This window comes from Anomalospiza imberbis, chromosome 2 (assembly GCF_031753505.1).
Source record: "Anomalospiza imberbis isolate Cuckoo-Finch-1a 21T00152 chromosome 2, ASM3175350v1, whole genome shotgun sequence".
In the NCBI taxonomy this organism is placed as follows: domain Eukaryota; kingdom Metazoa; phylum Chordata; class Aves; order Passeriformes; family Viduidae; genus Anomalospiza; species Anomalospiza imberbis.
In genome coordinates, this window is record NC_089682.1 from 59,622,686 (window position 1) to 59,645,536 (window position 22,851).

General features: G+C 42.7%; 2 protein-coding genes across 11 annotated transcripts; one reads left to right on the forward strand and one right to left on the reverse strand.

Moving 5' to 3' along the window:
- Window positions 1–44: 44 nt before the first annotated feature.
- SKA3 (spindle and kinetochore associated complex subunit 3) lies at window positions 45–17,913 on the forward strand. Of its 10 annotated transcripts, none has more exons than XM_068181305.1 (9): window positions 45–197; window positions 1,818–1,882; window positions 2,776–2,941; window positions 4,868–5,297; window positions 6,963–7,066; window positions 7,782–7,966; window positions 8,172–8,384; window positions 8,518–8,636; window positions 17,454–17,913. In XM_068181305.1, the coding sequence occupies exons 1-9, from the start codon at window positions 95–97 to the stop codon at window positions 17,494–17,496; spliced, it is 1,428 nt and encodes a 475-aa protein (XP_068037406.1). In that variant the 5' UTR covers window positions 45–94; the 3' UTR covers window positions 17,497–17,913. The 10 variants fall into 10 exon arrangements, with proteins under 10 accessions (XP_068037406.1, XP_068037404.1, XP_068037408.1 ...); XM_068181303.1 differs by having other exon boundaries at window positions 46–197; window positions 7,779–7,966; window positions 17,454–17,911; XM_068181307.1 differs by having other exon boundaries at window positions 46–197; window positions 6,963–7,048; window positions 7,779–7,966; window positions 8,169–8,384; window positions 17,454–17,911.
- Window positions 17,914–18,451: 538 nt separating this feature from the next.
- On the reverse strand, window positions 18,452–21,592 carry SAP18 (Sin3A associated protein 18). Its single transcript, XM_068181311.1, has 4 exons — window positions 21,434–21,592; window positions 21,123–21,232; window positions 19,594–19,716; window positions 18,452–18,923 (listed from the first exon to the last, which is right to left on the reverse strand). Exons 1-4 carry the CDS (start codon window positions 21,545–21,547, stop codon window positions 18,767–18,769), a joined length of 504 nt encoding a protein of 167 aa, XP_068037412.1. The 5' UTR covers window positions 21,548–21,592; the 3' UTR covers window positions 18,452–18,766.
- Between the last annotated feature and the right edge of the window lie 1,259 nt (window positions 21,593–22,851).

Here is a 22,851-nt window from a genome sequence, read left to right on the forward strand (position 1 = left end):
GCCCCTCAGCGGCGCGCGCGGCCCGGCCCGGTTTCGCTCCGGGCCGCCTCGGTGGTGCCGCCGCCTCCGCGCCCCGCGTCCCCCGCTCGGAGCCATGGACGCGGCCGGGAGCTTCTTCGGCAAGCTGCGGGAGCTGGCCCTCACGGTGGAGACGGAGGTGAAGCAGCTGGAGCGGGCCATGCACCGCGAGGACGTGGGTAAGAGCAGCCCGCGGCCGTGGGCCGCACGCCTGAGCCCGGTGGCTTCGCAGTTGTTCCTCGGGGCTCCTTGCTCGATTTGCGTTCCTGCCTGCCACCGTCCCCCGCGCTCCTCTGGGAGCGCCTTTGGTGGGAGGTCAGCCTGGGAATTGCTCGGCTGGGAATTGTTTGGGCTCCTCCTCGTCTCGTTGTCTTTCTGAGCTCCTTTGTGGGTGTGTGGCTGTTTCTTTATCACGGAGAAAAACAGAATGACTGGGATGAAATGGGAATCACGTTCTTGCTTCTTTTTCTTCTTTTCGTCGATCGATATAGGAAAACATTTGCCGGGCATGTTCTCTCTCTGGGCAGATAGCTCTGGCTTCTAATTGTGTTTATCTCTATGCTATGTCTTGTCACTTAGCAGGTGCCCTCTCTTATACTATTTGCATTAGCCTTGGTTTCCAGTGAAAAAATGTAATGTCTGCTGCCTTGTGTAAGTGAGCAGTGCATCTGCCCGCGTACAAACACAATGGAAGAATCTAATTTTCTGCTGAGATTTGTTTTTCACTGGTCTCCATATCACTTTTTTCTGATTTCATCCAACCTCTTTAAGGATAAAATTTTAACACAAGTAATTCTTGACAGCCCAGAGTCGTACTTGTTTTATCCATATCTGTCATATACGGTGTTAGCTGCAACGTTAAAGTGAAAGCCCAGGCAGTTTCTCTGTGGAGTTTAACACACTGTACAAAGAGCAGCTTTTTGCTGTGTGAAGTACCTGACAGGAACTAGTTCTCTTTGGTTTTGTCTATATTGACTCTCTTTCTCTAATGTATGCTTCCAACATCTCTAATATTATAGAAGCATAAAATGGTTTGAATTGGAATAGACCTTAAAGATCACCTAGTTCCAATCCCCTGCCATGAGCAGGGACACCTTCCACTAGACTAGGCTGCTCAGAGCCCCATCCAACCTGAGCTTGGACACTTCCAGAGATGGGGCATCAACAACTCCTCTGAGCAACCTGTTCCAGAGATGGGGCATCAACAACTTCTCTGAGCAACCTGTTCCAGAGCCTCATCATTCTCACCACAAAGAACTTTTTCCTAATATCTAATCTAAATCTTCTCTCTCTTTGTGTGAATCAATTCCCCCTTGCCCTGTCACTACATGCCTTTGTAAAAAAAGTCCTTCTTCATCTTTCAGGTACTGGAAGGCTGCAATTAGTTCATCCTGAAGCAGCCTCTCTTCCAGGCTGAACAATCCCAATTCTCTCAGCTTTTCCTTGCAGGAGAGGAGCTCCATCCCTCTAAGCATCCTGGTGTCCCTCCTCTGGACTCGCTCCAGCAGGTCCCTGTCCTCCCTGTGCTGGGACCCCAGAGCTGATGCAGCCCTGCAGGTGGGGGCTGAGCAGAGCAGAGGGGCAGAATCCCCTCCCTGGCCCTGCTGCCCACCAGTGGATGCAGCCCAGGACACGTTTTGCTTTCTGTGGGTGTGCGAGCACACTTGATAGCTCATGGCCAGCCTCTCTTCTGCTAATACAGGGGATTGCATTCCCATATAGAATGTTATTTTCATGCTAAGACACTAAGACACCTCTTTTACTTTCTAAACTCTTTTATGTGAACGTTCATCTTGAAGACTGTGAAGATGAATCTCCACTAGCAGTCTTGCATGACCTCCACTGCGAAATCAAGACTCAGAAGGTAACATCTTAACCTGCTTCCTTCTTGAAAAATTACATGTGTGTGCATGTTCCACAAACTTATGGCTCTGTTTTGATCATTAAGCCACAATTCAACTTTGTTAGTCAGTAGTTATAACCCTTATTTTTACTCACTTACATCTAAGTCCTCATAATGGCCATGGATACTGGGGTAATGCCCAAAAACTTGTGGGTGACCCAAAGTAGGTTTAGCAATGTTTCTTAGTTTGCAGTCACTACTGTCACTCAGGTAAGCAGGGAACAAAGGTTACAAGGAAGTTGGAGTGGTGCCAAGGTATGAGGAGAATGATTCAGGAACAGCAGTTCCCAACAAAAGAGACAAGCTTGCTTGTTTTCAATGACCAGCCTTTAGAATAAAATCAGTCTTCACAGAAGTTTCAGTACCTTCAGCCATTCAGTTAAATTTGTGAAAAATGTTGTCTATTCCTTATACATAAGTAGAAAAAATGGGTTATAGAAATGAGCAATATAGAAATAATTGAGTGATATAAAAATGAGGTTTATTTTCTTCTCTGCACTAATTCTTTGTACATATGGAGTAAGAGTCTATGCTAATTGCTGTTACCTCATATTTTTCTGGAGTAAAAGCACATAGTTTCCTTGGCAAGGTTACCAGTAAGTAGTTATCATATTGTGAACTATCATTATGGTTACTTTTATAAGTTTCCATACACTTAGGCTCTATATATTCCTGGTATTCCAAAGGTATATATGTACATGATAGTTTTCAGGTATAGAAAAGACCTAAAATCGCTGCTTATCTTCATCTGAATTGCAATTAAATACTTAGTTCCAAAATGCTTCATGTGGAAACAACTACCATGTGATTATTTGAAAACCAGTATTTCTATGTTCCTTTCTCTGTCCCCAAAGGAAGATATTAGTACCAGTCTTGGTAAGATTTGCTCTGAAAAAAAAGCAGTTAATGAGTTTATGAAGGCAAGTGAAATCTTGATACAAAGAAATGCAGCAGATTTTGGAAAAATAAGAGAGCTGTTCCAGAAATATGGCTACAAACCACAAGTCAAAGACTCTACAGGTAATATTTTTTGTCAGTACACTATGTGCAGAAAAATATCATTTTTATAAAATCTTTCTCTTTAGCTATGTGTATATTTCTATTAATTAGGAGATCAAGTACATTCATGTAATTTGCTTTTTAATAATATCCAGAGGGTAAAAGATTTTGTTGTGATTAGTGCTGTAGGAATTAACTAAAACACAAACACTTGAAATTAGATCTGGCTTGCCTTTAGGTTAGTGTGTGTTGGGTTTTGGGGTTTTTTTCAGTAATAAATGTATTCAGAAAACATGTTAGCAAACATGTTTTCATAACCCAGAGAATTACACTGCTTCAACTTCTCATGCATGAGGAACTATTGTAGATGCATCTCAGTTGGTTCATATTCACATGTGATGGTTTCATTAACTTAAATCACCCTAGAGAAAATCTTAAAATGTCTGTTTCACAGCACAAATGGGACAAGAGAAGAATGCTCATGTATTAGGTGGCATGTGACAAGCAGTAGCACCTTGATCATTGGAGGGGAAGGAGGTCCTTAATCCAGTCAGAAAATGTACATAGAACTCTGAAAAATCCAGACGTGCCAAATGACTTAAAGTACTACACTTATCAATACTACACATACTCCTTTTGGTATCAAGGGCCCAATCAGGCTTCAAAAAGCTTTTGATGTGGTCTTAACTTTCTCTGATCATTATCCAGTCATTACACAAAACAAAATTATGGTTGTGAACCATATTGATGTCCAAGTTAAGCTCCTATAGCTGTTTTACACAGATAGAGCAGAAAACTGATTTTTTTTATAGTACCTTTCTTCCTACACCGTCTTTGCTTTTAAAGAAGTCTCCAAACAGAGCTACAAGGTTAAATTATTTTTTACGTTGTATTTTTAAGCTAAGTGTATCTAAAGACATATCACTGCACACCAGAAGGTATATTACTTTAAAAAGCCTCCCTCCACCTACCCACCTTACAGAATCAATGAAGTTGGAAAAGACCTCTGAGTCAAGTCCAACCTGTGGATGAACACCACAAGTCAACCAGACCACGGCACTGAGTGCCATGTCCAGTCTTTCCTTAAACATCTCTAGGGACAGGGACTCCACCACCTCCCTGGGAAGTCATTCCAATGTCCAATTATCCTTTCTGTGAAAAAACTCTTGCTAATGTCCAACCTGAATCTTCCCTAGTACAGCTTAAGACTGTGTCTTCTGGTCCTATCACTTGTTACCTGGGAGAAGAGCCTGACCCCCACCCGGCTACACCCTCCTGTCAGGCAATTGTAGACAGTGATGAGGTCTCCCCTGAGCTTCCTTTTTTCCAGGCTAAATACCCCCAGCTCCCTCAGCTGCTCCTCACAGGACTTGTGCTCCAGATCCTTCACCATATTCATCGTCCTTTACTTACTACATCATGCAGAAATTCACAAACATTTTGGGGTGTTTTGCTTTATCTAACTCAAAAAATGTACAAATTACACATTTACATATTTTTGCAGTGAACTGTTGTTACCAAAAAAGCTCTCTCCTTTCACAAGCTTTAAGTTACTGTTTCATAACCTTTCCTCAATATTGTTTTTCTGAAGAATGAACATTTTAGTACTGTATGCAGCCTTTGCTCTTTCCCCAAAAACCTTTTCATCTCCATGCAGGGAGAAAAATACACTTATGTAAAAATCTTTGAATTTCATTTTCCCTAGAAATAATATTTACCAATAGAGTGAAACTCAGCAAATGTATGACTTATAAATATAGCTTAGCCATATGAGCTTTTGATACCTGTTGTAGCTTCAGGTTCAGTACTTAAAGTGAGAGAAGGAATCTATTTTTTACAACAACAAGTTAAAAAATTGAATACTGGGGAAGTGTCACAATTTATTTTAAAAATTCCTAAAACAGAAACTTCTGACATAATATTTTTTTCATTTCTTTTCTTAAAAAGAAGAGGAGGATAAAGCTAACATTGAATCAGCAATGTCTGTCCAGAATAAATCTGATGAAGAAAAAGCAAAAGCAAATGATGTACCTCAGCTATCTGCTTCTACAGAGAAGCCACCGTTGCCCAAAGACCCCCTGTGTAACCCCCGGCTCTCTGATTTTGGTCTTTCACAATACACGTTCTCCAAGCCTTGGAGTGCACTGGAAGCACAGCACACAACGAGTGCGCGTCAGCTGAAGGCAAAGAATGAGACTCCACTAAGATTGCGAACGCCACAGGCTCTGCCCAAAACTCCGAAATGTAAGCTAAAGATGGATGACTATGAGTGTGTAACACCAAAACTTGAACACTTCGGCATTAGTGAACATACCATGTGTATGAATGAAGATTATACGATGTCACTTATTCATAAAACTTCTCAGACAATCAAAAAGTAAGTTACTGGAGTTCAGATTGTTTCTCTACTGAATTTTCTGTATTTTCTTCTTGCTGTACTAATTTCTTGCTCCTATTGCCCTCCTCTTTGTCTTGAGATGGGTGATTGCTATCTCTCGGGTGCTGGGTCCTGTGTCATTTAACTCCCTACACATCTTTTCACATACCCATTGCAGTGCTAGATGCTGACTTGAAATACATCTGCTGTGCTCCTTGCCTTGACTGCACCATAAGAATCATCTATATACAATGTATTTACAAAGAGAAAAACACAATGTGATCTGTTGTTTTCCTTAACCAAAGGCTTGAGCCTGGGCTTGTCTGCCATAGCTATTACACAGTCAGTGTAAAGGTTGCAGAAGCTTTATTAATATAAACAGAAAACAGTTTGTAAAGCATTCAGTAAATTTGTAGAAGCACTCTATTGTCTCTAACATAAACCCCACCTTATAGTTTATTCCTTTTGCTCCAGTCTTCTCTTGAAAGGACTCATCTAGATTTTCACTGTTCTAATTATAAACTAAAGTAATTGCAGCAGTGAGGTCATGCATGTAGTTAATAGATCATGTTTTCTAGTTAGTATTAGCAGTATGTTCCATTTTAAAAGCTGACAGTACCTAAATATTTGATATTTAGAGAAATTGTTTTGAAAACAAGGATCGCGTGCATGAAAACCACTTTAAAAATTCTACTGGTTCTACTCATTGTAAAAACTAAAAATCATATGGTTTCAACTACCTATAAGACTTCGAAGACAAAACTGACTTGAAAAGTTACTTTTTTATTTAACCCAAAGTTTGAGATGTGTTCATCTAAGTAAAATATACTGCCTATACTGTTTATTGGGGGATTTTTTCAGCTTAGACATTTTGTAGAGACAATTTAAATCTGGTTATGATAGTTAAGATTACTTTTTAAACATTTAAAATAATTTTCATTAAAGACACAGATTTGTGTGTAGGTTAGGTAAGTTTCCACCTTTTGCTTAGTATTCTCTTAACTGTATATGCCATTTTTTCACTAGAAAATATTGAATACGAAAAAATAATTTTTAAAATTTCTCTTTCCAGTGTTATGGAAATCATATTAAATAGCTTGTCACTTTGAAATCACTAAATTTTCTTTTAAAATAATTTTGGGATCTCTCCTTTAAAATAGTTATGTAATTACTAAAATTGCTTGAAAGCTCTATAGTATTTGATTAAGATAAACAATCTTACTTAAACTTAAAAATTCAATTAAAATATCTTTTCCTGTTCCTAATAACAAGACCCTTATTAGTTTAAAAGCAGAAAAGAGTTCCTCTTGTTCTATATAATTTCATAGGCTACAGGCAGTTGCAAAGTGAAATCCCTAACACAGAATTGATCATCTCTGGCATCTGTCCTACCCTGGACATCTGGTTTGGGTTTGGCTTTTTCTTAATGCCTTAGACTGAAATCTCAGTGTATTTGATCATTTGTGGCTGGACTGAACATTTGCATACCACAAATTGCAGTAGAATCACAGACTTAAAAAATCTATTAAAAAAATCATATTTGAGAAAATTTTTTTTTCTTGCATATTCATAAGTTAATACTAGAAAAGTGACTAGGTTGGCAGTATTCCTTTAATTGTGACTTCTTCACAATACTTGAGAGCTAAGGGGAGATTTTTTTTTCAGGTTGGTTAAAAGAGGAGATGATAATGGAGGGAATTTGCCAGAAATGACAGTCAAGGAAATCATGGTTACTCCTGCATCAAAATCCAGTAAGAGAGCTGAAGATGGTAAGTTAAAAATCTGTGAAATTAATATACATATGCATTTTTACAGAATGCGTGTGCAAGTGCATTGTAAACACATGGTTAACTTAAATTGTGTTTCTGATTAAATATGGTTAATTGAGGGCAAGTCGTCATATGAGTAGTCATGTCTAAAAAATGTTGATGGCTTCTATGGGAAAGTTTTACTCCCTATAAATTTTTTTCTCATTCTTGTACTCATATCCAATTGGAATTATGCAGAGGAATTAATACTTTTGTAACTGCAGCTTATCCATATTTGAAATAAAAATACTGTTTTGCCAACTTAGCCTTTTTTTTTCCTGAGAATACCCATTGGATCTGTTTAAAGACAGGAAAGAAAGAGGCTAGCATGACAGTAATTTAAGACTTTCAAGAGTAATGCTAAAACTTCTTTGAGAGGAGAAATAGGTTATTTTTTAAATCTTGAGACAAACATAGTGACAATTGGGTAAATGAGAAGGTAAAGCAATGCTGATTTAAGTTGGACTTCTTCAGTTATATTCAGTAGTGGGACTAGAATGGCTACTTTGCATTTGCTGCCTTTAAGGAGTACTGTAATTTGGATGGATCAAGCAAAATATGAACTAAAATGATACACACGTTTTAGAAAATGAAACTAGAACTGGTAATAGTTATGTATGTGTGTGTGTGTGTACATATATATTTTTAATTTTATTTTGCTCACGCTTGATAGCAGCAGCTGACTGGATGGCTTCTCCTATGGTATTTGTGTTCTGTACTCCTGGTGTGAAGGAATCTTCCAAAATAAATAACACAGTATTATCAAGGTCACCAGAGACAAAGGAACTACCTCTTCCCAGTCATGCAGCAACACCACAGTGTCCCGATTTTCAAACAAGATGGCTAAAAGCAGAAGCTAAGGTAGCAAATAGCAATTATGTACATTTTCACACACTTTGCCAAAAGCAGATTTTAAAATGTCAGTTTGGGGTTCTTTTCCAATACTATTTTTTCTTATGTCAATATAAAAGCTCTTTCTAATAGTAATTCTGTAAGAACATTTACTAAATACTTTACCTAACATAAGTAAATTAACAGAAGGCGTTTAATACTTCTTTTGCAGCAGCAGGTGACACCAGGGGGAAAGCTTGAGTCAGTGACAAAGAATGATGCAAAAGATACACCATACAAAGAAAAAAGAATTCTTTTTGCTGAGAGCTCTGATGAGTATCTTAAACATACTGGGGACCCTTCCCCTCCCAAACTGGAACACTATGACCATTTACTCAATACTCCTCCACCTCCAGAAATAACAAGGATACCAGAAAATGTTCTAAAGGTTAGCTTATACGCTTTTTTCCCTAATTTTAATATCAAAATACTAGAATTAAAAGGGTCTAGTTCTATCTGTAATACATCTGTTTTGAGTTCTTGGGTAATTCTTTTTTATTCCTGTTTAATGTTTCCTATAGATGCTTTCCCAATATAATCATAAGGTAGACTCTTCTAAAGCCATGAAAATGGAGCCCAAGACAGGAAATACTACAAGATATGAAAGTTGTTCCACTGATTACAGCAGCAAAGAGACCAGGTATGATTACACTTTACAAATTTGATTAAGTAATTTAATTTGTAGGAGGTACAAAGAAGCTTTAATACACTTAGAAATTCATATAGTTGCTTGCTCTTCAACTAGCCAAACAGCTCTTGTTTCTATGACTAAATAACTGGGGTTTTGGCATGGTATATGACTACCTGTTTGTAAAGAACAAATAGTATAGCTGATGGTGTGTTTGGATCCTCCCAAATTAAAAAAAAAAAAAAAAACCCAAACAAAAAAAACCCCACAGAAGGCAGAATTTTACTGTAGGTTTATTTGTATGTATACTTTGTTTTGTGGCAATCAAAGCACCAGTGGATGCTTTCTGGGTGAATTTAGGCAATAAAATGAAAGAATTTGGTGATAAGTATCTAAGTGAGAATTGATTTCACACTTGTTTTAGTAAAGACAAAATTCTTTAAATGAAAACTATAATAAGTAATCTTAGAACAATTGAATTATAGTTTTATAAAGAACACCATCAGTTTGAATATAAAGAAGTTTTTATGACAACTTTATCAAAGCATACATAATCCTGATTCAATGTAATATATGCTTGTTGATTATCTGTTAAATTTAGGGTCTATAAAGATTATTTAAATAGGAGGTACAAGGAACATGTAAGGAACAACAACCCAGAGTGAGACTGATAAAAAATTACTATACTTGGAAATTAGAATGCATTTGAGTAATCTCACTTTAGCTGACCCTTTATTTTTTGTTGTCAAGAGAAAAAGGATAAAGTTTCAATATTTCTGTCTTCTGCTAATTCAAAATATTATTTAAATAAGCTCATGAACACATCTGGGTATATTTTCAGAGGATGTCATGGAGTTTTCAAGACAAACATCTGAAATGAAACTGAAGACCATGTTGAAACTTTCACATTCATGGATCTTATGACCAAATCATCACAAGTTCAAAAAGCAAAAGGAAATACTTGTGGGAAGAAAGAGCCATACTGAGAAAAGGCTTTTTTAATGGAGAAAAATTCTTTATCCATAACGTGGACAAACTTGTTTGAACTAACATCTTGTGCTTAATTTTCTATTGACATTGTTGGCAAAATGTATTGAGGGGTTTTAAATATATTGCATTTCAAAAAGGAATGAAGGTCCATGTACAAGGTGGTACTTCAGTTGTTTGTGTGTAGGACTGCATTTGCAGTAGGCTGTAGAGTGCAGTTAGGTTGTAATAAAAAGAAGTCCAGTATATTGCTTTAAAAAGTGGCTATCTGTGGCTATTCTGCTGATTCTACATCCTTTCAGGGCTTGAGGCTGAAGACTGGTGCTTCAACAGTATTTGGTATCTTCAACAGAAACAAGTAAATTTTTTTGTATTGGAAGAGTAACTCCTGCTTTACTGTTTAAAGCAGTTCTGTGCTTTTAGTCCTTTCTACAGTGCTAAGATCTGTCTGACACATTCTTGCATCAGGCTGACTGTTACCTCTCTAGCAGACAGGCATTTCCCGTGCAGCTTCTTTCTTTATACATCAACATAATATCAGGTGCTATGCATCTGGTTTCTTTGTGGCCCTAGAAGGTGACTCCAGCTCTACTGTAAATTATTTGAAAATGTGCAATTTTTACTGGTTATATGTATCTTCAGCTGCTTGGAAGAACTTGCTGGCAGGCCTGTAGATGATTGCTTCCTCTCCTGCTGCTGCTGTGTGTATTCTCTTCAGTGCTGGTGTCACTTCTAAATGTGCACATCTAACCCTGTAGTAGCTCACCAAGCTGAAGTTCCCAGAGTTGTTTGGCACTCTTTTGGTAGTCATAGTAATTAGGATTTTTTTTTTCTACCAGCACTTTTATTGTTTTCCACCAGAAAACCCAGCTCCATATCCTTGTTTAGAGCCAGTTTGCTATTTCCAGTGTCAGCTATTCCTCTAAGTGACTCCAGGACTGTTCTTAGTATTTGTCTTCCAGTCAATGACTGAAATTCTGTAATTTATGTGAGGGCAGACATGCAACACATGAGAAGGGAGAGACTGTGCCAGGAGATGGGGATAAGTGGATGTTTTTCTGAACTCAGCTCCACATTTTTTAAGTCTTCAGGATATGCAAAAAACTAGAGAACCCCACAAGTATTTCTTCATTTGCTTAGACTTGTGCTGGTTAAAACTTAGCAGGAAAAAGGCACCTTTACTAGTTATTACAGTCATTTTCTAGGATAAGTGTACATCAAATTAATTGGAGAAGGTAATTTTCTACTGGCTCTGACCTGAAGTCGTTGAAAATGCTAGTTTTAAAATTATGTATGTATTAGTGTGTCAGTCTGTGAGCTTAATTAACATTTTTGGATACTAAATAAATCTGTCTCAAATGCGTGGTGTCTGCTATAAGAGCACTTATTTGTTCTACCCATCCTCTTCAAAGAGTGAAGTCCACATCTGCTTTCAGCTTTTTTGTAGATTAAAACCTGGTGGGGTGAGTGCTGGTTCTGGCATTTTGTGGCCTTGGAAAAGTACAAAGTATTCTTGCTGCAGAGCAAGAAGGTTTCAACTAGACAGATTTACCAGCACTAAACAGGAGGAATTCCACAGCCTGCATTCTCTTTCTTGCCCTGCAGCAAGCCAGATACCCTTGTAACATGAAATGGAACAAGCAGCACTGCTACACACCTTGCTGTATTCCCCCTGCCTTCAACTAATGAAATTCACAAAAGGGCTTAGGGAAGTCTTTTCCCTTAACTTGAGAACAACACAGCACTCCACTGTGCTTTCCTCCATTAGGGAACTGTGGAGCTGTACCTTGCAGTGCTGGGTTTCTCACTGCAAGGCACTTGCATAATTTTGCCTGCCTATTAATATTTTCTGCTACATATTATTAACTAATAATTATCTTCAATATGACAATTTAAATGTTAAAATCTTCTGGTCTACTCAAGCTGTTGTGACATACAGGGATGAGACTTTTTGGAATGAAGAAATGAAGTTGTATGCATCAGTTTTGTTTTTCTTGCCCTCAATATTACTCTAATACACGTAATATTGTTGTTTGTATTTGTATTCTTTTTTATAGGCAAATCATTGCTCTGAGATAAAATCATGACAGCAAAAGAAAAACTAGTTTTAGTTTGCTGTACTTCACCTTTGAAATTCTTTTAGGTTTCAGGATGTCCTAAACAGTAGTCTGAGTAATGTGGGGGGTGGGGACAGGGGAGGAATGACAGCAGTGGAAGTGTAAGCATTGGAACTGGCTGCCTGGAGAGGCAGTGGAGTCTCCTCCTCTGGAAATATTCAAAACCCACCTGGATGCAATCCTGTGCGATCTGCTATAGCATGGCAGGTGGGACAGGTGGGTGTGTGGCTGTCTGATATACTGGAACAACCAAGGGTGCAGCCATGGGGCTGGAGGAGGGTAAAGCGCCTCTTAAGCCAGTGTTGTTGCTGCAGAAAGACTCATCCAGCTGCACTCTAAAGTTATTAACATGTCAAAGTGGGAATGATGCAAAGGAACTTAAATTTTCAAGTTGGTTTGCTGTGGGGTAAATCTCTTTAACAGCACTGGCCTGTGGGAAGTGCAGTTTGGATAAACAGTAGCTTCATAAGTAGCAAATACAGTGGTTCTGTAAGAGATAGTCATCACCTGAAAACAAGCAAAACTGCCAGAGTACAGTTTTGTGTTGTGCTTTATTTAGTTTAACTGGGGGCTGCTTCCACTAGAGGCTGTTTCACCAATTCCCTTGCACAGAATTTAGGAGTTGTACAGTTTTACAATAGATTTTTTCATTTGCCAAGACACTGAAAGGCTAATTATTTTTGTTTTCTCATCTAGTGTGTCCTTCCCAACTGTAATCTCAAGCTCAGCTTTTGCCTATGTGAGTGCTGGATCAGATGTAAGGGAAGGGTAAGAAGGGAGATCACTTCTCGTAGCAGTGCCTGTTCTCAGAAAAGATTGAACCCAGCACAAAATTGCTCTTCAGTATTTAAAAACATCTGGGAAGTGACCAAAAAAGCATAGCCTTTACTTTTCCTTAATTTGCTGTGGTTCTTAATTTTTTTTAATTATATCAAATGTGTCAGCTAACAGAAACTTCTCCCCCTAATCCCATTTGTTGTCAAAGGAGCATCTCAACTGTTCTGCCCAGGAAGCCCCGTTATAAGGTGGTCAGTGCTTTCTTATCTGGGAAATACTTTGCCTGAGGTTGAACACAATTATAGGTCTCAGTGAAATGAAACTTCCCAGATGGTTGTCAAAGGGATAATTGACAAGGATTACTTCTAGTGACTCCCATTGTGCTTTTATTGAAGTTTTTATTAACCACTGGAGCAAATAATTGGAGTCTGGGCTTCCTTGTTTTTTTAAAGCACCATGGCTGCTTTAAATATCCTGTAAAATGTTATATTTGCTTTGTTGTCACTTGTCACTATTCAAATGTTCTAGCACTCATGGTGGTTGCACGTGCTCCATCAACAGCTGTAGCTGGTGTTGGATCTGCCTTCTGTTTTGGGAGTACCTTATTGTTCCCCCATGGGACAATAATACAGATATTGTGGCATTTACAAGGAGCAAAGACAATATCCAGTGGCCACACTATGGAATCACATGTGTCTTAGTCCAAAGGAACGCAATTTTCTGCCAGGAAGACATTGGCTGATGCTGCCTATATCAACTTAAATATAAAACCTTATGCTTTTCTTACAGTAACACCTACTTTTATAAAGAGGCAGTTGGCATCATAGTAGGAGCTGACCAGATCCAGGAATTTCTTTGAACTTATCTTGCCTTACTCAAGTTGAAGAGTTTTTAAAAAAGTAGCACAAACGTGTCTGCATGGGAAACGATCCATGGAATAAGATGCTCTGTCACACAGGCATTTATCCTGGGGAGGGGCCAAAGAAATCATAGTTTGCACAATACCCAGCAGGAAGGTGTTCAGATGCTTCCATAATTTTTGGCATATTGTATTCCTGGCTTAAAGCCCTGGGGTTACATTCTCTAATGACTGCTTATGAAATTGTTGTAAGCCAATCTAGGGCCTTCTGCACGTTCCCACCTTTCCTCCCCCAGCTGCAGGTCCCACGCAGTAGATTGTTGGTTGCATCACAGCAGTTGTGACTGCAGGGAAATCCATTCCTGCTTGCCCAACCACCAGGAGCTAATTACTGTTTTCCAGGATTAAATTGTTCAGGGACTGTGCACTGACCCAAATCACTGCCTGCCTGCAAAGGCATTGATGGTTGTTGAGGCATGAGAAGGGAAAGGACAGGCGTGGGAGCCAGGACGTCCTCCTTCCCTGGCTGGGTGAATCCTATCCTGTCTGTCCAGCTGCTTTGGGAAGGTTGCCTGAGGCTGTTCCTCCATAATCACTTCAGTGGCAGCTGAAGAAACTCCTCCTCTTCACCACTGCACTCCTCACAAAATCCCCTTCCCCCTCCCTGGGACAACTGCTTTGGTGGCTGTGCATGAATCGGGCTGGAGAGAACAGAGCTGCTGGGATCAACCTGACACTTGGAAGAGGGCCCAATGCATAGGTGCAGAGTGGTGTGGTTTGCTCCTGGCCGTGTAGGCTGCTCTGGTTGGTGGGACCTATTTCAAACCTTTAGTACTTCTATAAGCACGTGCTTCCCTTCTCCCTTTTCTAGCAGAAGCCTCCTGCTCTCCAGAGCAGTTGTTAAGGCAAACACAGCAGAAGTGGGGCATGTTTTGCCAGCAGACCCCAACCTGGACACTACACAGCCCCAGCTGAGCAGACACTTGGGGGTCGGGGACTGCTGTGTGCCTGGTGCTCTTCCTCAAATGCCCTCCCTGAAACCCTAAAACCATTGTTGTGGTTTTTCCTCCTGTCCTCTAAAGCCTGGGCCAAGTGCAGGCCCCTGTTAAAGACCCCCAAGTCTTTTTAAGTCTGAAAACACTACCTTGTGTTTGCCTGAAGCACGGCTTTGGGAATTGACAGCTCAGCCAGCACTTGGAAGAGCTCACCCAGAGGAGCCCTTTAAGCTGTCATTTGCACTGGATTTTCTTGCTGAGTGTTGAGGAAGTCAAATGAGTTTTTGGGTCAGGTTGTCTCTATTTAAGCCTGTCTGTGAAACTGGAAACATCCCAGGGAGGGTCCCAAACACCGCAGCCCCTCTGAACCCAGCCCTTAGGCAGTTAGGACCTTGCCCCAGTGTGTGAGCCAGGGACCTCCTCACCACAAACAGGTGTTTGTGGCCAGGTGCACAACACTACATGGTTGTTTTGCAAGGCACGTTCCTCGGGGGGAATGGATACTCCTGTTTTTAACCCATCTGAGTTGCACAAAGTCCAGACATGAGGGCTTAGGCAACAGCAGATAATTGTTTTGGTTTTGGCAGGTTGAACCTTAGCTGTTGCTTTACTTATAGTGCTGTTCTTTGAATACTACCCTAGCCATCACCATTCACCTGCTCTGACACAACAGGATTTCAGAGACCTCATTTTTCCTGCTTTCCATTGCAAAAGTGAGAACTTACTGATAATGCTTAATATGTTCCTACTGCATAGCAGCTGTTCCTGCTTTTGACTAGAGCTTTAAAGTAAAATTTAATTTTCCACATCTGCTCCAGTCAGATAGCAAACACAGAGGGAGGACTATGTCTGGTGCTGCCCAGGTTATTGAAAAAGTGTGTGAGCTGTCCTCACTCTTCAAACTAAGGAGGGAATTAACCTCCAAACCAGGACCTCTCCCAAAAATGTTGCAGAACTTATATCAGGGTTGTGCTGCCACTACGAGAAAGGAACTGGCTTTCTGATGCTGTAGTCCCTGTTCATGGATGTGCACACATATGTGTGTATACACACTTGTATGTGCCTGTTCTGGAGGGGTGATGAAATCAGAAGGTGACTGTGAAAACTTAATTAAGGCCCAAGCATGTGGAAAATAATCTTTTTTTCTCCCTGTGTTAACTGAAAGCCTGGCTAATGATCAACAGTAACATCAGTATTTATGTAAGGTGTAACAAGGTGATGGTGTGGGTATTCTTGGTGAGGAAAAAAAATACTATTTTTATATACTTTCTTTTCTGTTTATTAGATTGAAAATAACCCCATTGGTTTAGGTGCACAAAATGAGGGGGGAAAATTAGAACTAATAGTCAAGTTTGTTTGGGGAAGCACAGCAGAGAGTCCTTCATGACAAGCCAAACCTAGGCAGGCAGGAAATACACACCAGAAGGGACACAGAAAGAGGAAGAAGTCCCATCTATGGGAGCAGGACAGCCTTCAGTATGTGCTACTGAGGGTAAAAAAGAAATTCAGGGAAGTTACCCTGGTTCTGTAGCTGGGTCTATTTGACTGTGCTGCACCCCACAGGCAGGATGTGGAATGCTTCTGGCCCTGCCAGGGAGCACAGCTCACCAGGCTTGCTGCTGCAGCCAGAAGCCAGGGAACACAGGCTGGAGACCTGCAGGAGTGATCTGGATGTTTGTCAGTGCTTAGAGGCAGAGAAAAATGGCCCTCTGAGAAAGGACAGGAAGAAGAGGAGGCCTGGAGAGACACCTGCAAGGGAGGTGGGGATAGGTGTGGTATCCCTGGCAGCGCATTGGCAGGAAGTGAGAGCTGTCTGGACTGCTGGGCAGAGAAGGGATTACCTCTGAGAAGTATCAAAGTCAGGAAACCTTTACTGGAGAGCTGTCATCCTAGTTCTTTGCGTTACTCAGCTGGGAGACAAAAAGCTTTGGAGGAGTGGTGCTATTGACACTGTAGGTATATAATAGAGCTGTGTTTCTTAGGCCTTTAAGGATCCAAAAAAAAAAGGAAAGCACCTTATCCAGCTGCCTTGATGAGGGACAAAAATTCGTCATCAAATTGCTGCCTACAAAGCAAATCCTGAGGATTGACAGATTTGGATGCAGTGCTGTCTACACCACTTCCTGAGCATATGGGATTGTTCACTGCTGGTGCCCATGTTTTAATTTCCCCCAAACCACAGTGCTCTACATATTTTGCTCTTTTTAGGGACTGACATCCCTCCTCAATTTTTACAGCAGCTTTCAGAGACAAACACAACCAGGTTACTGTGACTGAATCCTCTCCTGTGCACTAGGAGCTCAGCTGGTGACAGCTTTCACTTCCCTTTCACCTCTTGCCGTATCTGGATGGTTGTAGCCTGGTGCTGTGTCTGCTTCCACAGCTGCTGTCATCAGCTTGGACTGCCAGCTGATATATATTGATATAGGAAACCCCTAACCTGAACTACATTCTTCTCTCAAGTGTCTTTTCCCATAATAATAAGCTCTGCACGTTGCACATCCACATTACCTTTCTGTGTGATTTAACAGCAAGAGATCCCAAAAGATGTTTATCCTGAAACAGCTGGGGAAGAGATCAGCTGGCATTTATACATTCATAGCAGTCAAGGGAAGGTAAACTCCTCAACCAAACAAGCTGAATGAAGTATTTGCTACTGAAGGCAGTTCTGCACTTTTATTTCCTGAAAATTTTGCTTCATGGGCCACCACATATAAAGCCAGTAGATGTTCTTTTTCTCTGCCAGCTGGGCAGGCACCAGCATTCCCTGGCCATGGCTCCCATTCCAGCAGCAAAGTCAAGTCGCCACCCAGAGCAGCTGAGTCACAGACACAGGCTCAGTTGCCACTGTTGCCTTTTATAGTGACTACATTTAAGAATTATCCTTAAATGCAATTGAAGCAAAAACGAGGACACAAATCTGAAGAAATGTTCATATTCCTGTGTACCTCTAATGGCAGGTTTGTCCTTCCCTTTGGTGCAAGTCTGTAATTATATGCTGGTTACTCACTGTACTCACATTGCAGGACCGATGATGCCCTGGGGCAATCAGTGAGACCACTTCACAGTGGCCTTTGCTTTTCTGTCTGTCCAGGTCTGTCACGTGTCCCCAACCTGAACAAGCCTGTCCCTGGTAACACAAGTCCCTGAGTGGTTCCAACATGTGGGTTTCTCACAGCATCAGTATTTGAAGCACTACTGCCTCACACCAGAGGTGACTGCACCACAAAAAGACATCCCGCCCATGCCAACTCTGGCAACAATAAATCGGCTCCACTGCCACTTCCAGGCTCAGTCCTTAATAAGCAGCATTTATAAGTGTCTTTTCTTGAGCTCTCTTTAAAAAAAGGTGGGGAGCACTTTTCACTCTTAGGGGAGAAGTGACTCAGATGTAGGTGATTCTGCAAATGAGACACATTCATGAAGGCTGAAATTGCAACTCCCTAATTTAGAACCCAGAGAAGGGGGACAGAAGAGGGTTAAGCCAAGGGCAGAACTCCCTCAGGCTATACTGAACCAAGGGACTCCTGAGAGGGAAAAAAACAAACCTATATAGATCCCAGTTCATGACACCTTGTTCTCAGCAGACAGGAACATTTATTTCAGTCCTAGCTTCTGCTCAGGCCTTAGGCAACAGAGGTGGAGATTCTAATGAGTTACTGCTTCTACTCCTGCCCTTGCCTTGCTCTTAGCACACAGGGCCTCAAGGTGCAGACCAAGCACCTGGTCCTGCCCAGACCAGCTGGATGCTCCCAGTCAGCCAAGGACAGCTGGACCCTAGTGGAAGACCAGAGGCACCTGCACATCTCAGCATCTCCCCCTGCAGTGACAGAGGGAGTCAAGCTGGCAAGCACTGAGCACCACTTTGCTGTGACACAGGTCACCCCTTCATCCCACTCTTTAGGGTACCAGGCAACACCACACACACCAGTCTTCCAATTGCCCCACAGACAACTGAGATCCCTGAGCTACCCCTTCCTCCATTTTCAGATTCTAGAAGCTGACTGCTGAACACTCTCAACACGCCCCAGCACCATTAGTAACTTCTAACACAGAGCAGCCTTGAGCACTGATACACCACTAAACAAAGGATTAATAACATCAATTTTTATTCCAAACAAGACAGAACTACGGAATACCTGTAATCCTCCTGGTCATAATTCATGGAAGTCTTTAGAACACTGGAAACACTAACTTTACTATTCAAACTATAACAATCAGGGATAGGATGATGGCACTGCTGAAGGGGTTTCATCTAAACAAACTAAATGTTTAAGAGTTAACTTTCTTCTACAATGCTCAGCTTTGTCTTCAGGTGCTTAGCAACAAAAGCAAAAAAATAAGCCTGCTTTAGAACAGCAAGTAGGAGTAAACAGAATACATAATCATACAAAGAGAATCAAGACTTTAGTACGGTCTCATGCGGCTTGATGGGGGTGGTGCACGATTCGGAGGAGTAATTGCTATATCCAAGTAGTCTCCTATCTGGAATTTTTGAGACTGCAATGTCATGGAATCATCTGTGCCCTTCCTGCCCGACATGGTGCTGCCAATCTCCTTCACCCTGTGAGTAGCAGAGGAAAGGCAAGTTAGTTATCAGTGGCCGATCTCTCCAGATGTCCAAAACAGGAACTGCAGTGGCTCATAACTCCCTTCCCACGCCATTCCCTCCACTGCACACATGTGGCTGTGTACTCAAAACACTGGGGTTTTTCTCTGCAATCCTGGGTGCATCAAGAAAAGCTATGCCAAATGGTCTTTCTGACAGCACAGAGAAGCCTTCTACCCTATTATGTTAAATACTAGTGAGAACCCCTTACCCCCTGCCATATAGACAATGCACAAGACACCCCACCAGATTCCAAAGCAGGGTACATCCACTGGATGCTGACAAAGATCAGCTCATGCCATTTCGGAAGAGAAACACCTGCTACAAGATCATTGCTGCAACTCAGGTGAAAGACCTACCAGGAACAAAGCATTATCTCAGGTTGGAGGGCCATGTTCCAGTTGCCAATACAAACCATAGCCTTCAAGCACACGGGTTCATAGTTTTGGGAACACAATGACAGGGATGGTCACCAAGCACAATTTAGAAGTTTGTAGAGGTCATTACACAGAACTTCAGACGTTTGATATGCGGGTTCTAAACTTCAAATCAGTGTTAGTGAAGAGTAATTTACTGTTCTGGTGTCCAAAGTATTCTATTAACTCAGAGAAGAAATGCCATTTACCTATAGCCGGGCCTCTTGAGATCTGTAAAAACAATTGCAAAGTTGAAATGTGTGCCCTTCTTCCGTGCTTCTGGGTAAACTTCTTTCACCAAGCTGGTCAGCTCTTTGAGAGTTGCATCCATCCTAGATTAAACAAACAAACCAAAGCACTTCACACTCTCAAAGGAACAGTAAAAAAAGCTTCCCAAAACATTTAAGATGGAATCAATATATTGCTACAACCTAATCATATTTCTTTGACTTAGCATACCCTATGTCTACAGTTATTGACTGCAACACCTGGGAGAATTCACCACTTACTGCACACTGGAGGCAACTTGCTCTAGTGCAAATGTGTCTGATTCACTGCGATGTTCAGATGAATCTCTTCATCTCTGTCTACATTTCAACACCTGCATTTCCAGGTCTCTCTGAAGAGTTACCATTTAAACAGCAGGAGCATTTTTTTTTAATACATTCATACAAGACACGGTGTAAGTTTCCTCACCTAAACTGACCTAATCTGTATTAAAATAAGTTTATTAACTATTAGAGGAAATGTAAGAAAAGCAGGAAAGTAAAATAGCTTTCCGTTTTTGCCCTAGTAGGCCGCACTCCTTTACCTGGCCTTCAGCAAAAGCAGGGCTAAAGCTCATGTCTAGAATTTCAAGAACAAAAGTACTCAGTCATCACAAGTGAAGTGTCTCCAATTATACAGACTGTGCACTCGCTCCGAGCTCTAGGCAACCAAGGAGCAGTGTGTTGACAGACAATGCCCATTCTGACTTCTGCAGATGGGAAACAATGCAGACACCACCAACAGCCTGGACAGAGTCCATAAATCCCACACAGAAGTACATTAGAACTGCCTATTTTAGTAGCCACAAAAATGGATTTATTCAACTACATAACATACAAGTTACAACTCTGGCAAACATCATTAATGGTTTTTAAAGCAGCGTAATTCCTTTTCAAAGGCATTCTTCAAAATAATACAAACAAAACCTATTATGTTTGCAATGGAGACTAAGGCAGATCTCCAGAATAAATCTGACAGTGATAAAAGGCAGATCTCTGTTAAAGCACTGCTACCTATCGATGCAAAAAGCATACTCATTACTCCACTCTCAGAAGGGTCTGAGTTAAACCCACAAACCATTTACATAGCATTTCAAGCCTTCTGGGACAGCTGCTTCTACTGGATAAACGGGGCTGTTGGAACAACATATAAACATTAAAGGAAAACCTCTGCATTGAGTAGATAGATGCGTTGCGATAACCATGGCCACAGCAGAAGCCACCGATTACACGCAGCAGTAACTGGGCACTTCAGCCGCACTAAGTCTCTGAGCGCTCACCGCAGCGCAAAGTTGTTCTCCCGGAGATGCCCCCTCTCAGCTGCCAGGGCACAGCCAGAACCGCCCCACACCAGCGGCGGCGAAACCTCCCCGGCGTGCCCTGCTCCGACCGGAGCCTGCACAACTCCATCTGGCTGCCGGGGCCCAGGCGAGGCCCCGCGCCACGGCCAGGCTACAGGCGGTGTCACTCACCAGGTGTAGATCTGCAGCTCGCTGGAGGGCACGTTCCCGCGGGAGAACTCGTCCATGCGGTGGTGCCGCCCATTGTTGGTGGTGAAGACGCGAAGCAGCAGCGGGCACGTCTGCGGGGCGAGGCGGGGGTGAGAATGAGGATGGGGATGGGAGCGAGGAGCCGCAGGGGTGGGGATTAGGATGAGGAGCCCTCCCCCCCTCCGCCGGAGGCCTCACGTCGTCGCTAGACGCTCACCACTCCCCCCACCCCCGCTGTCCGCCCTGGAGTGGCCGGCGAAGCGGCGCAGCACCAGCACCCGCACTCTGGACACCTTCTCGCGGTCGATCGGCTTCTCTGGCTCCTTCTTGATCTCCTCCTGCGTCACCCGCGACTCCACCGCCATCTTGCCGCGCCGCTCCCGGATGTCGCGCCGCGCACCGCCCATCTCGCGAGAGCAGGGGCGGGGGCGGGGCGGCCCCGGCGGGGCTCCTCCCCAGGCGTGAGGCGCCGCCCCAGGCGTGAGGCGCCGCCCCAGGCGTGAGGCGCCGCCCCAGGCGTGAGGCGCCGCCCCAGGCGTGAGGCGCCGCCCCAGGCGGGAGGCGCCGCCCCAGGCGTGAGGCGCCGCCCCAGGCGGGAGGCGCCGCCCCAGGCGTGAGGCGCCGCCCCAGGCGTGAGGCGCCGCGCTGGGCCGCGGGAGCCGCGGGTCTCCCGGGCGCGGAAGGTGCGCGCTCCGCCGCTGTAAGTAGCAGCAGGGTGAAATAAACTGGCGGGAAGTCTACTTAGAATCTAATTTCCCTTGCATTCAGGGAAAGGTCAAATGCATACGCCTCCCGTTACGTTCTTTTTTTTCTTTTTTTTCCCCCACAAGTGGAATCTTTTGTTGGGTTAAATTTGTGTCTGTGGTTGTGTCTTACAAAATAAGCGGGACCGTATAATATCTATAAAAGAATACAAAAGATGTGGTTTTGTGATAGCTTTTTTAAAATGTCGAGAGTTGCTTGTTACTCAAAGCGGTGGGGCCAGAGGGGCTCAGTTGTTTTCACTGAGTTTACGCTTGGATTATTTCATCTGAATTTATTTCTCATTTTGAGAGTAAAACAAAGTTAAGTTTCTCTGTAAAATTAAGCAGAAGCGCGCTTGCAGGTGCAAAATAATCACATATCAAGGACTCAAAGGTTTGCTGAGGCTGGAGGGGAGCTCTGGATGAGGCTGCCCACTCCAAAGCCCTGCGCAAAGCAGGATCTGCAAGGGCTGCGTGGGTTCTGAGTATGCCCGAGGATGGAGATCTCTGGGCAGCCTGCTCCAGTGCTCAGTGGCCTTTGCAGTTAAAAAAAAAAATAAATTCTCTTGTTATGTCAGTTTGTGCCCTTCGCCTCTGGTTGTGTGGCGGGACATCGCTGAGAAGCCTGGCTGTCAGTCTTTGCTCCTGCCCGCCAGGTATTCCCGCACAGTGAGCCGTCTCTGTGAGCAGTCCCAGCTCCCTCAGCCTGTCCTCATACCGCACATCCTCCCATCCCTTAAGCACCCCGTTAAGCCGTATTTGATGCCATATTATTGCGGTGTGCCTGCGCTCCTCACACGATGCTCTGCTGGGGCTCACAGCAGAGAACAGCCCGTGCGCCGCCGGAGCTGTGTCTCAGGTCCCCGTTGTGCAGTGCACATCCCTGACACAGGAGGCTCAGGGTGTGTTTGGGCTGCTGTCCCAAGTTAAATCTAGCACCAGAAGGAAGTATTGTAAGTTCTGCACCA